Below are 13,186 nucleotides of genomic sequence, written 5' to 3' on the forward strand. Positions count from 1 at the left end.
GGTAGAGATTAAATTGCATGTCATGTTTAAATCATGTCATTTAATAAATTTGTTACATGCAAGTATGGTATGTAACAACTCTGAGCAGTGTTTTGATTTACAGATTTCACTTGTATAATTTTAACCCATCAACTTTGAGATTATGTGAATATAAATCAATAAACCCAATGATGCTGCTTTTTGGTTCATAAATCGATGATGATATGCGAGAAATAGATAGAAAGAAATAGTGTTAAATTTGTTACATGCAAGTATAGTATGTTTTAAGTTTTTATAGATTTTCTTATCAAAATTTCAATTAATCATCAACCATATTCTTTTTTATTATGTCATATATGGGTTATATCTTCTACTTGCCATTTTTTTTCCTATTATGTGAATTTTATTTTTTATGATTGTAGTATTTAAAAATTAATAAATTATTATATAGCTCTTAAATATAAGTTGTAGTATTGCATTATTACTTAAAATTTCATCAATGTATCATTTTTTATTAATCCTAATTATGTAAGAAGAAATTATCTTAAATATATCTTTTTAATATATTTTACATTTTATATTTAGTTGAAAAAAAATTATTTTGAATATATAATCTTCAAACAATTCTGATTATATAGGAGAAAATTATTAATCTAGTATATCGTATTTAACTATTTATATCTTATGTATTATAGTTTTTTATTTAGTATTATATGTTTAAATAGAAATAAATAAGAATATTGGAGGTTGATGATATTAATTTTTTTTTCAAGTTTAATCAAAGATAAGAAAGTTCAAAACAATTGACAAATTTTTTAAAAGAAAATATATAAATTATTTAAATGATTCTCCTATATTTAAGCCATTGAATCTTAATGATTCAACTCATGAACAATAGCAACGTGAATCAAAATGCGAAAGACTCAATCTTAAAAAAATAGATGTTTTTCAATACATAATTAATAATTGATAAATTTAAATTTAAGAAATAGAGCACAACTTTCTTAAAAGATTACTATAAGTCTATTTTTTTCTTGATTTATATGTTATATAAAATTATTTTCTATTATCAAGTTTTTTATTATTGGTTAATTTCAAAATATTAATTTTTAAAATTTTTAACCCTTATTTTTTTGTCTTTTGACCCCCAACAAAAATTGACTAGCTTTGCCCCTATTGCCCATTCATTGATCCCTTTATTAATATCTTTTTCATTGATTCATATTATGTGATAAGTTTAATTTTTATTCGAACCTAAAATTGACAGAATTTGGTCCCATAGTATTGAACGATAGATGAATCGAAATATTTGGAAACTCCACATTCCCATGAACAATGTTAGAATTCAATTCGTACAGGGTTGCATGAATTGGGATTGTATTGCTAAACTATAATTCAAATTCCTTAGAGTTATTTTGGATATATAAATATATCTAAATAATTTTAGATTGAATGTTTACCTTAAAAATTTAATGACATTAAATTTAAGTGTTGCCACCCATTCATTGACCCCTTTATAGATCTTTTTTTCATTGATTCATATCATGCAATAGGTTTATGAACCTTACATGCCAAGGGAGTATTAAATGGTGATAAATGAAATCTCAAAATATTTTGAATATATAAAAGTAATAACGACTTCTTCATCTATTACCAATTAATTTTAGGTCAAATATCCGTCTTAAATATTCAACTTCAATAACAACCATAAAAGGATTTAAAACTCAAATATTCAAAATTTAATGATATAATATTTTTAAAAAGTTAAATTATTTAAAAAAATTCAAATAAACTTTTTTTCTTTATATTACGTTTAATCGAGTTTCAATATATTTAATTCATTTCAAATAGGCTTTTATAACTAACAATTGATTAACAATTATAAATTAAAATGTCACTTATCATTTTTTATATCCACGTGATATTAACATGTTAATATGAAAAGTGAAAATATTACTTGGGTATGTCATAATGCTATGTCAGTATGATACATCATTATCTATTATGACATTTCAAAATATTACATCAGCACTATGTGCTATAAAACGATAAGTACTGTACTTTGACTAATAATAATTAATCAACCGTTAGAAATAAAAGTGTATTGAACTTAAAATAAAAATAAAAGTCTTTGATTAAACATAATAAGAAAATAAGAAATTATTTAAATTTTTTTTAGATATTATATCGAATTTAATTCAAAATGGTTTTAGACATAAAATATAATTTTATTAAACTTTGGATCAAATCGAGATTGAAACTCTTAAATCCAAATTTTTAGAAAAATCCAATATATTTTTTATAGATATAATTCCTTACTTTAAATGGTATGAGATATGTTTTTCCTTTCTCATAAATCTCTTTTCATTTATAGACGGTCTGTACTATTTTGTACAGTTGATAAACTTTATATTCGTAAACCAATGAATGAAAGAGTAAGAATATGGCCCTTGTCAGACGCTGCAATTCCAATTCATGGCTGGAAATTCGGGGGACCCGCAGATGAGAAGACAAGCATGTGATTACGGCCTCACAGAATATAGAGTGGCGGCCAGCCTAGTGACCTAAGGTGGAGCCCTGTCAGCACTTCTTTGACTTGTTTATTTTTTTTGGATGGTTAAGGCCGCCTCTGCCGCCCATTCGCCACCCCCACCATCAAGATTTCATGGGGGGCCGCCGACTGCCCGCCAAAGATCTCATGCATGTCGTCATTCTTGAGAGCATGCTTCGCAACTTAGTAACGGGGCGGGGGCTCCTCTCCGCAAGAAATCAAACCCCCCTCCTAACTCTATTCATTTGGTTGTTTGCTTTCTTTCAATTGGTGGTCCTCGATTCCTCTTTGCTCCAGTTATTGCCTGTCACCTTCCAATGTTTTCCATCATTGCTTTCCCTAAAACTCGTTGAGAAATATAATACTTAAAAAAATTTTAAATTATTTTTTAAAAATTAAAAATAATTTTTTATTTATATCACATAATATTAATATAATATATTAATATATCATTATTGATAATAATGTAACTTACTAATATGATTATGTAATATTTTCATTTTTTACATTAACATCACATCACGTAAGCATAAAAAATAAATAATATTTTAATTAATAGTAATTAGTCAAGTGTTGATCATAAGAACTTATTTAATCAAAGATAAAAATATAAAAAGTTAATTAAATATAATAAAAATAACTTATTTAAATGTTTCAAATAGTTTAAACATTATACCAAAAAAAAAAAATCATTCATCGTGTGTTTATATTTTTCTTTGTAAGTAACTTATGTTTACTCATATCGTTGCTTTCATTTTGTAAGATAAAATAAATATTTAAAATTTATGAATAAATTAACTTTTCATAGTCGAAAAGAAATGTTAATATGTTATTAAAATATAAGGTAAACTTTATTTACATATCTTGTAATTTTATTTTTTTTTCAAATGATATTTTATAGTTTTTGGTTTTCAATTAGTACCCTGTGAATAATTTATGTTTCCACAAAATGTTAGAATATTAATTTTATTTAATAAAATTATCAAAATATATTCTCAATTCAAAGTTAGTCTAATTGTTCAAATTTTAGAATTTTTGTTTATAATTTTATTGAACTAAATTAATACTCTAGCTTCTTATGGAAATAAAAGTTATCCACGTAGTACTAATTGAGACAAAAGAAGTCACAAATTATTGTGGAAAAAGTAAAAAGGGGTGTGCATATAGCTTATCCTTATATGTATATATATATATATATATAGTATAATTTCTAAAAATTAATACTTGATAAATTAATAATTTTTATTAAATAATATTTTTGATAAGTCTCAACTTAGGATCAATGTGGTCAATTAATAATTAACTAAATTTATAAGATAATACATTGTTAAAAAAATAAGTACGTCCCATTTGATATATAAATTAATAATATCTTTATATATCAAAATTACATATATACATAACTCAATTATGAGATATTTATAAAATATGATTCTAATATTATTTATTTTCTCTTGAAATTAATGTCTTTTTAAATCTCATCTTTAATTTTTTTTAACGTATTATCATATTACAAGAGAAAATTATGCAATATAATTGTTGCTTTGAATGCATCTTTACCAGAGTCAAACTCTAATATGAAACTATCATATTCAATTTCACGTTCTTTGTCATTTCTTATGACATATTTACCAAATAGATAGATCTATGACTTTATTTAATAAGACTAATTACATTCATTAACTTGTTTTAGTTAAACAAATATATAGAATAATGATAATTTGTAATTCAGTAATTAAGTAATATTCTTATAATCACAATACACAATAGATATATTAAGTTCAATGTTTAAAAAAAAAAGAGATAAATAATATCTTAATAAATTATTAATTTATTGATTAACTAACATATCGATTAATTAATAAATTTTCAGGATCTCAAAAATTTTAATTTTTAGAGATTTAACTGTATATTTAGAAAAATTAAAATAAATTTTTATTGCAATCAATTCAAGCATTAATGATTAATGATTATCTAATTATTTTTTATCAAAATATTATTTATCATTTTATGTCACTTAACATGTTATAATGAATGATGACGTGACATAATAACATGATCATATAATATTTTTTATTTTTTACACCACTATCATGTTAGCATCATGTGAAAATAAAATGATAATTGATATTTTAATTATTAATAATTAGTCAACTGTTAGTTATAATACCTTAATTGATAAAAATAAAAATATATAAATTGGATTGAATGTAATTAAAAAATAATTTTTTATTTTTATTTAAATAATTCAAAAAAATAAAAAATATTATATCCAAAAAATAAATTAAGTTATTTTACCGTGCACGCAACAAACAAACAAAAAACAAAAGGTGTAATATGAACAATCTCTCACGGCAACTGAATTTGACAAATACGACTGCATTTTCTTTTGTAACATTAATGTTATAATGTAAGGTGGACTGGTGAAGCATAGTAATGAGAATTATTCATTAGCTGAAACCTAGAACCATAGTAGACACTAGCTTTATAAATGAAAGCAACAGATATAATTTCTCTTGGGTATAATTAATGGTATAAATTTTTGACATTGAATTCTTTTTATTAATATTAATATTAATATTAATATTACTCACATGAAATCAAAGCATTGAATTTGCAATATAGTGTTGGGAAAAAATGGTCGGATATTTGTCTATAAATTCCTGGGAGGATTTACTCCTTTGTCGGACTGGTTCAACCCACGCATAGGATTCCCTTACTCCCACCAAGTACAACCCATTAATTTTACATTCAATAATATGGTATGGACTTAATTTGATTTCTACCATTTTTCTTTTTGCCTTTTGGTCCAAACATGCACACGTGTTGATCATTACAAGTCAAACCTTATGCTATAATTAGTTCTCTTTTTTTTGAATTTTGAAATTTAAAATTTGGGAAATTTAAAATAAAAAAAAAGGATGTGAGGGGTTTTTTTTTTTTTACATATGAATAGGATTCATATAATTTTAAACTTTAATTAGCTTCAAATAAATTGTTATGATAGGGCATTTGTAATATAAAATAAAATCTGTCTTTTTTGCATATTGTGATTTAAAATTTTAAAAGCATTTTAATCAATTTAAGTATTGAAAATCATTTGGGTATTATATAAAGGAATTGATATTACATGTGTAGTGGAGAATTGAGGTTTCCGTTTATTAAGAGAAGACGAATATGTAACATAATAAAAAAAAGTTTGATTGTGTATAAGTATTTGAATATATAATGTATGAAATCTTTACAAAAATACAATGTACGTGTTATTTATTAAATATGAATTAATATTAAATATGAATTAATAATGAATAATCACAATACGTATGTGGTTTGGATACGTCCTATACGCACATCTTAAAGGTATTTTAGTAGTAGTCCCAAGAGTAAAACATATCAAATGAGAGAATTAAATCAATTTAGTGACGGAAATTTCACTAAATATGGCATATTTTCCTACCATAGGGTCAATCTATCCATGGACATTTTAATGGGCTAATCAAAGGAAATGCTCATGCTCAGCCCGCTCTGCTGTTGCGTAAACGACGTCGTTTGGTAATTCCTTTAGCCAGTACGCCGGTGATTGTGCCCTGACTGGGCAGCATCAGTTCCCAGGAATCAATAATGTCAAAACAAAGGGCAAAACGGGAAACCGCCCGTAATCTCGGCGGGAAAAAGAGCCGTTGCTCATTAGCATACCAAAAATTTGGCGCCAAAATATTTTTCTTCACTCGGTTTTGGCTGCCCGTAAATGTCCGGGCAGCCCCCCTTGTTTCTCTCTCTTAAGGTGACAACTCTGTCTCGCTCGCTCTCTCTCCAATCTCTTTTAAGAAATCAAAGTTAATATAAACGCCTCTTTCTCTTTGACACAACTCTTTCTTATTTTCCCTCAAAAACTCTCTCTTTTCCCCCTCGTTCAAAGCTCTCTCCTTTTCTTTTATTCCATTCTCTCTGCCTCTTCATTTGTTTTGATTCCTTTGATCAAAAACTCGTCTTTTTTCTCTTCTTTGTTTCCATTTTGTGGCTGGTTTCGGTCAAAGACATCACCCTTTCGCAGCTTTGGTTCGGTTCCCTTTCTCTTGGATTGCTCTGTTTTGTTCTGTTTTGAGTCATTCTCATACAAAAAACCAACCATTTCCTCACTCAAAATCCCTCCTTCTGTTCTGATTACAAATGGGGTTCTCCAAAAAGCCACAAGTAGATGGAGCATTAGACTCTGAAGGGAAGAAATGGGTAATAGCCGGTATTGCTATAAGGACTTCATTGAAGCCAATAAACACAAAACCAAGAGGAAAAGAAATCGAAGAAGATGAAGAAGAAGCATGTTCAACCACTCCAACTTCAAAAGAAGCAAGAATACCAGACAAACTACCTTGCCCTCCTGCTCCAAGAAAGCGAAGGCCTCCTTCAAGATGCCATTACACTGGAGTTCGGGAGTTCTTTACTCCTCCTGATTTGGAAACAGTATTTAAGCTTCATGTTGAGAAAGCAAATTGAGTTTCAAATTAGCTTTCCTTCTTTTCCCTTAGAGTAAAAGTTTGAGCTTTTAGGTTAGGAGGTTTTGTTGTGCCTTTTTTTTTTTTTCCTTTTGCATTAGTAACTCCTCTAATCAATATAGTGGAGAAGAGTTGAAGGTGTACAAAGATATGATATTAAATGACTAGTTTAGTTTACTTTAGTTCAGTTGAAGTTCTTTTTTTTTTTTTTGGTTTTATATATTCTCAAGTTTCTTGCTTTATTTAGCTAGTAGTGGTTCATACTTTTTTCTCTTGGTGCTTGTATTGGAATGGAGTGGAATGGTATGGATTATGGGTCTTCTTGTACCGCTTTAGATGTTTGAATTGAAGCTTGAAGATTATTAGAAACGTTTTGGTTTTTGGTCATTCGAGTTTAGCTAGAGAATCTGGTTTGTAACTTGTAGTAAGGTAGAAAAGTGGTCTGCAGGTTGAGCCACTGAGCTCAGTTGCCTTCAAATTCGCTCCACGACATTTAGGTGTTTGAATTGAAGCTTGAAGATTATAAGAAAAGTTTTGGTTTTTCGTCATTCAAGTTTAGCTAGACAATCTGGTTTGTAACGTGTAATAAGGAAGAAAAGTGGTTTGCAGGTAGAGCCACCGAGCACAGTTGCCTTCAAATTTGCTCCACAACAGTCTATAATTCATCACAAGCGTCTGTGGTCTTTGGTCATCAAAATCTTTGCTCCATTTACCGGTCAGGCAGGGTCTCAGTAAATGATTGGCATAGATATTTCCAGTAAAAAATGGCAAGGAATCTCATATCAATTTTGCACTTATTCCAATTTTCTTTCAACTCTCTCTTTCTGAGTACTTCACTCCACACAAAAATACACGTGTAGAGTACATAGGTTTTTGGCATACGCAAGGGCAAAAGTTCTAGGTGTCCCAACAAATATTGTAAAGTAAATCTTTTACATGGCTGAGATGCCACAGCAGGGATGCTTCAACATAATTTTGTGATTGACTGGCCAATCCCTCCTCCAAATATTCTTAGAGCCCAAGTACTTCTTTCATGCTCTGCCAAACCCATCTTTAATCTTCCTATCTGCCCCACTTAACCTGACCCACCACCCAATAGCTCCCCTGGAACTCCATGGCAAACCCCAAGTTGCTGCTTATGCTTTCTCTGATCATAAAAAGACAAAGTAATATTGAGCAGTAGATTAGAATCCTATGTGGGGTTTTTGTTTTTTTGACAACGAGAAACTCTTTAGTCTTTTAGGCGTTAATTTTGGAATTGGTATCAAGTACCATCAAAATATTATTTATTTGGAGGTAATGAAGTCTTGTCTTCATGCCCATGGTGTGGTAAAGGGTCAGAGATCCTTAAACCAAACAGGTTTCAACTGGGTTGATTGTAGCTTTACTGTTCACTTTACTTGTGTGTGTATATATATATATATGTATAATATTCTCCATTGACTAACCCAAATTTGTACATGTTTTTCCAGTGTCCATCAAGTTAAAACGATGGAATCCAATGCAGGGCTAGCTAGGAAGGGGGGGGGGGGGGGGGGGGGGAGTGTTGTTTACTTTTGTGAGTATTTTTCAAACCACTTGATGGCAAGCATAGCTTGTGAACTTAAAAGCTTTATTATTCCAAAGCTGATATGGTTAGTGGATAAGATTTTCAGGCATGTTTATCACACAACAAAAACCTAGATTTGTTTACAATGGAGTAGACAGGATATACTGTGCATGATCAAGCCATTTGTCTAAAAGATGATAATGGGAGGGTGGGAGAGAGTTTAACCTTATCTTAAGGTTCTCTTTGCATATTAAACAAAGGGCTTCTAGGGATTAGCTTCCTTTAAGAAAGCATATAGTAGTAAAGCTGTACTAGAAATTTATGGTCTCTTAAGTAACTTTGTCAGATAATTGTACTCATTCTGGATTACAGTGTTCACCCTAAGTGTTACTGTGTAAACAGATGTCACATGAACTTAGCTTGTTTGTATTAGGTAATCAGTATATTTCTTTCACCTAATTACTTATGGCTTTTCCTGTTGTCCCCAGGTGGGAAGCAACAGATTTTATCTACTAACTTTTTTCTTTCCCTCGGTTTTGTATGTAGTGTAATACGATTTCAGAAAGCCTATGCCAGTGAATGTGAACTGCTCCTTCATAAATAATACAATTAATCTTTCAAATTCTTTGCATGATCAGCTATAGAATCAATGGCTTTTTAAGGGTGTCTTTTTGTTCTTTTTGACAAATAAAATCAAAAGAAAAATAAAAAGCTTTTTGGCCTTCTACTTTAAAGAAAGGGGTTCATGCAGATAAACAAGGGATCCCCTCGAGCAATGAAAGTAACTGCTCTTGTCTCATAGCGTTTCCATCCTGAAATGGACTCATCCCTTAAGTAAGCTACATCCAGGTGAATGACTTCTGCATGTCTTGGCCTAATGCCTTCTCAGCAAATCTTAGTGGGCAACCTTCATGATTTATTTTCCTTGTCTGTGGGGACCAAATACAAAACCAGCAAACTTGACAAGGACATTAGAAGAGCTACTTGCAGTTCAATTTATTACTCAGTTTTAACAGTTTCCCTCCTATCATCCATCACCCAATTGCCACATTGTTATGACCAATAATGGGGATAGAGCGTAAACTAAAGTATTGGACACCATAATGCTGGTGTTTTCAAGCTATTTTAATGTTAAAAATGATAAAACAATCTTGAGATGGGGATAAGCAAGGATTGTTTTTCTTCAGACTGAAGTTTGAAGGGGGACCCTAAGTAACTCCAAACCTAGGACAAACCAATTGTTTAGCACTAGTTGGAGAATTATTGTTCCATTGATCACAATCTCTAAAACTAAGTGAGGTTGGAGATACTGAACCATATGGGGCATCACTTTCTCCCACAAGCACAATAAGGAGCCAATCTTGGCTGAACATAGTATCTTATTTTGAGAGATCAGATGGCAGGAAGTCCTTATTGGTTACATAAGAGTGGGGAAAGCTTTTAAAACAAGCTTCAACCAATGCACACTCTGGGGAATACTTGGTAGATAGTGCATTTTGCTAACTACCATGTATAATATCCTGTTCCCCCCTTGTGCAGAGGGAATCTTGACAAAAATCTAAACTTCAAAACATTTTGATAATTCAATTCAAAATTTTATTGGGATCATTATATGCTACCAATCATGGTAAAATTGTTTAGATTAGTAGGCATAAAAAACTAGTCGAATATAAGCACAAGTATTAATATATTCTTTCGAGTATTGGATTTAACGATAAATATAAATATTTGGATTAAAAGTATTAAACAAAAAGAATAAAGGATGGGAATACAAAAAGGAGACAAAAAAAATATCATTGTCCTATAATAGTTATAGTGAAATATAAATGCTGCTTTCTCCTTCTAATTCTTCAATCAATTTGACCTACTAGTTTGTATAGTTGAAAGGCTGATCAGTCAAGGACAAAATCTGTGTTCTTTCCTTACCCATTCCATTAAGAAAACTTGAACCCCATAAACTATCTTCAACATTATTGACTTGAATTGCATTTCATTATTACATTTTGCAACAAAATGTACACACTTCACAAGGACTTGAAGATTTTGCTGCCACAAAAGAAGCCGTCTAAACCGAAATAATGGTTTGGGTTTGAGCTAATTAATGTAGAAAGAAAAGGAGGAGACGGATTGGTCTAAGAACAAAGTTGAGAGAAAAGGGGGGAATCCAATGTAGACATGTACACATGGGCAGAGCCAGGAATCCTAAGAGAAAGAAGATTCTAAACCAATAAAATTAATTGAATTATGAGTTAGGACACGAGTAGTACCCTACCCATTTGACAGACCAATCATCGGCTTTCTTTTTGGGTTTGACGCGGTTTTGATTCTCTGATTTTTTTGGTGTTTAGTCCCCGCGCTCCCCCTCTGGGGCTGCCCCCCTTGGGGGGTCTGCCCAGCTGCGGCTGCCCGGGTATATTTTTTTCCATTTTTTTTATTTTGGCGGGAAAATTGCCCTTAGGGTATCAATTTTAGGGATTGTTTCCCGCCAAAAAAAAAATCAAAAAAGAATTTAGCCCGGGAAAAGCGGGGCTATGACGGCTGGGCTTTGTTTTTTTTTTAACCCTAGTTTGCGGACATGAATGCAGGGCTATATATGGCGGCTGCCCATTTTTGTGGGCTGAATCAGTGGGCCCACTGGGTGTTCCAATATAAACCGTAGTGGGCCCTACTTAGTAGGTCCCACATGATTGGAGACGTACACTTGGTTGACTTTTTCTTTTCTCATGCTTTATGCGTTTTTTTTCTTCCGCTTAGTAGGGACCGGATTGGCTTGATTGATCTAAATTTTGATCTGTTTGATTTGATTAAGAAGCTGAAATGCAAGGGTATTGTTTGGTGAGGTATGTTTGTCAAAAACGTGTGCGCTTTTACTTTGATTATGTTTTTTTTATATATAAATAAATATATATATATACACATAAATATTTTTATTATGCACATATTTTCAAGTACACGTGTAATGTTGAAAAATTTACCATAATCCTGAAAAGAGTCAAAAAGTAAAAGTTTGTGGTCTGTGGGCGTCCAAAAATACAGATACAAGGTACCGTGTTTGAAGTAAGCTCTTCCTAAAAACAAAGCTTTTTCCGTTTCAATGGTTTTAAGTTGACAAAATATTCAGAAAAAATTTTTGAATTATTTTAAAAAATTAAATAAATTTTTAATATTTTATTCAATTTAATTAAATATTTTTATTTTTATTTTAAATTAAATAATTTTTTTAATTAATAATAATTAATCAAAATATTATTTATTATTTATTATTTTATATAATATTAATATAAAATATTAATATTTTATAGTGAATGATGACGTTATGTTTTTTTTTTAAGAATTGAAGTGATAAAAAACTGAATCTTAGTGGACCGTTATAACAAAACCACTTTATTATTTATTATATTTGATCACATATTTAAGTCATTTGTAAAGGATTCTACTTATTCCTCGATCGGAATTATATGTTTTAAAGAGGCCCACATGGCTCATTTGTTGTAAGGGTTGGACTTATGTCACGTGCCGTTCAGGGGTCAAAAAATTCCTATTGCAAGTTGGTAATCGGGTGACCCGCACGTCCGTCGTTTTTGACTCCAATTTTGATTTAGAGGTGTTTAATCCTAATTAAAAACACGTTAATTTCACATCATTAACTTTTCAACTAAACACAATAATCAATTGTACAAATCAAGTGTTTTTTTTGTATTACGTTGAATTACTATTATAACACAACTATCGATAGGTTAAAATTAACTTATCTCATGATGTTACATGCTGATATAACTGTGTGATATTTTTTACTTTTCATATTAATGTTACATGAACAGAAAAATAACAAGTGACGTTTTGATTCATAATAGTTAAATAACAGTTAATCTTTAAAGACTTAATTGATCTAAAATAAAAATATAAAATTTTAATTGAACATAATAAAAAATAAATATTTATTTAAATTTTATTCTTTTAAAATATTATACTTTTTAACATAATTTTGTAATTTGTCTAATATACAATAAATCAAGACATAAAAATATAAAATCTTGCATTTAGACACATATAAGATCAAAATTTTGATGTCTATTTAATAAATATATATTTTAAATTAAAAAAAAATGAAATCGTGATATAAAAAGATTGGAACCTACCGCATTAGCTCTTGGGCTGACCAGTTGCTCCAGTTTAGGTTCAGGATGGCTCAACTCCCATGGGCTAAAAACGTTGGAAACGCATATAATCTAGTTGGGCTTGGAGTTAAGCCTTGGTCAATCAGGCTTCCTAGAAAACACAAGGGAATCAGGAGGAGGAATGAGCAGAAAAGATGGCAAGCGAGCAACAAAAGCATCAGCTTCATGTATGATGAAGACATTTATCTACAACATTAACTAGGCATGTAATGGATGGAAAGACAATCCGGTTATAAAGAAGAAAACAGAAAAGATCCTAGTTGAAGCTGAAAGGAATGACATAATGGCCAACCTACCTCGCTTTTGCCGAAAGTAAGGTTCCATTGACAGCAACATATGGGAGAGAAGAAACATGCGGGAATGCTGCTGGTCAATTTCCAGGATTTATTAAGACAGCTCAAGTTTCATCAGAGTCCTTGTTACTAGCCCCCAACAC

At 30.2% G+C, this 13,186-nt stretch overlaps 1 protein-coding gene across 1 annotated transcript; it reads left to right on the forward strand.

The window, feature by feature from the left end:
- Nucleotides 1-6,366: 6,366 nt before the first annotated feature.
- On the forward strand, nucleotides 6,367-7,368 carry LOC110427911 (cyclin-dependent kinase inhibitor SMR3-like protein). The gene has a single exon (XM_021443551.2). The coding sequence runs from the start codon at nucleotides 6,701-6,703 to the stop codon at nucleotides 7,022-7,024; it is 324 nt and encodes a 107-aa protein (XP_021299226.1). The 5' UTR covers nucleotides 6,367-6,700; the 3' UTR covers nucleotides 7,025-7,368.
- Nucleotides 7,369-13,186: the final 5,818 nt, after the last annotated feature.

Source organism: Theobroma umbraticum, unplaced genomic scaffold, assembly GCF_002168275.2.
Source record: "Theobroma umbraticum cultivar Fairchild unplaced genomic scaffold, ASM216827v3 scaffold_239.0, whole genome shotgun sequence".
NCBI classification, from domain to species: Eukaryota; Viridiplantae; Streptophyta; class Magnoliopsida; order Malvales; family Malvaceae; genus Theobroma; species Theobroma umbraticum.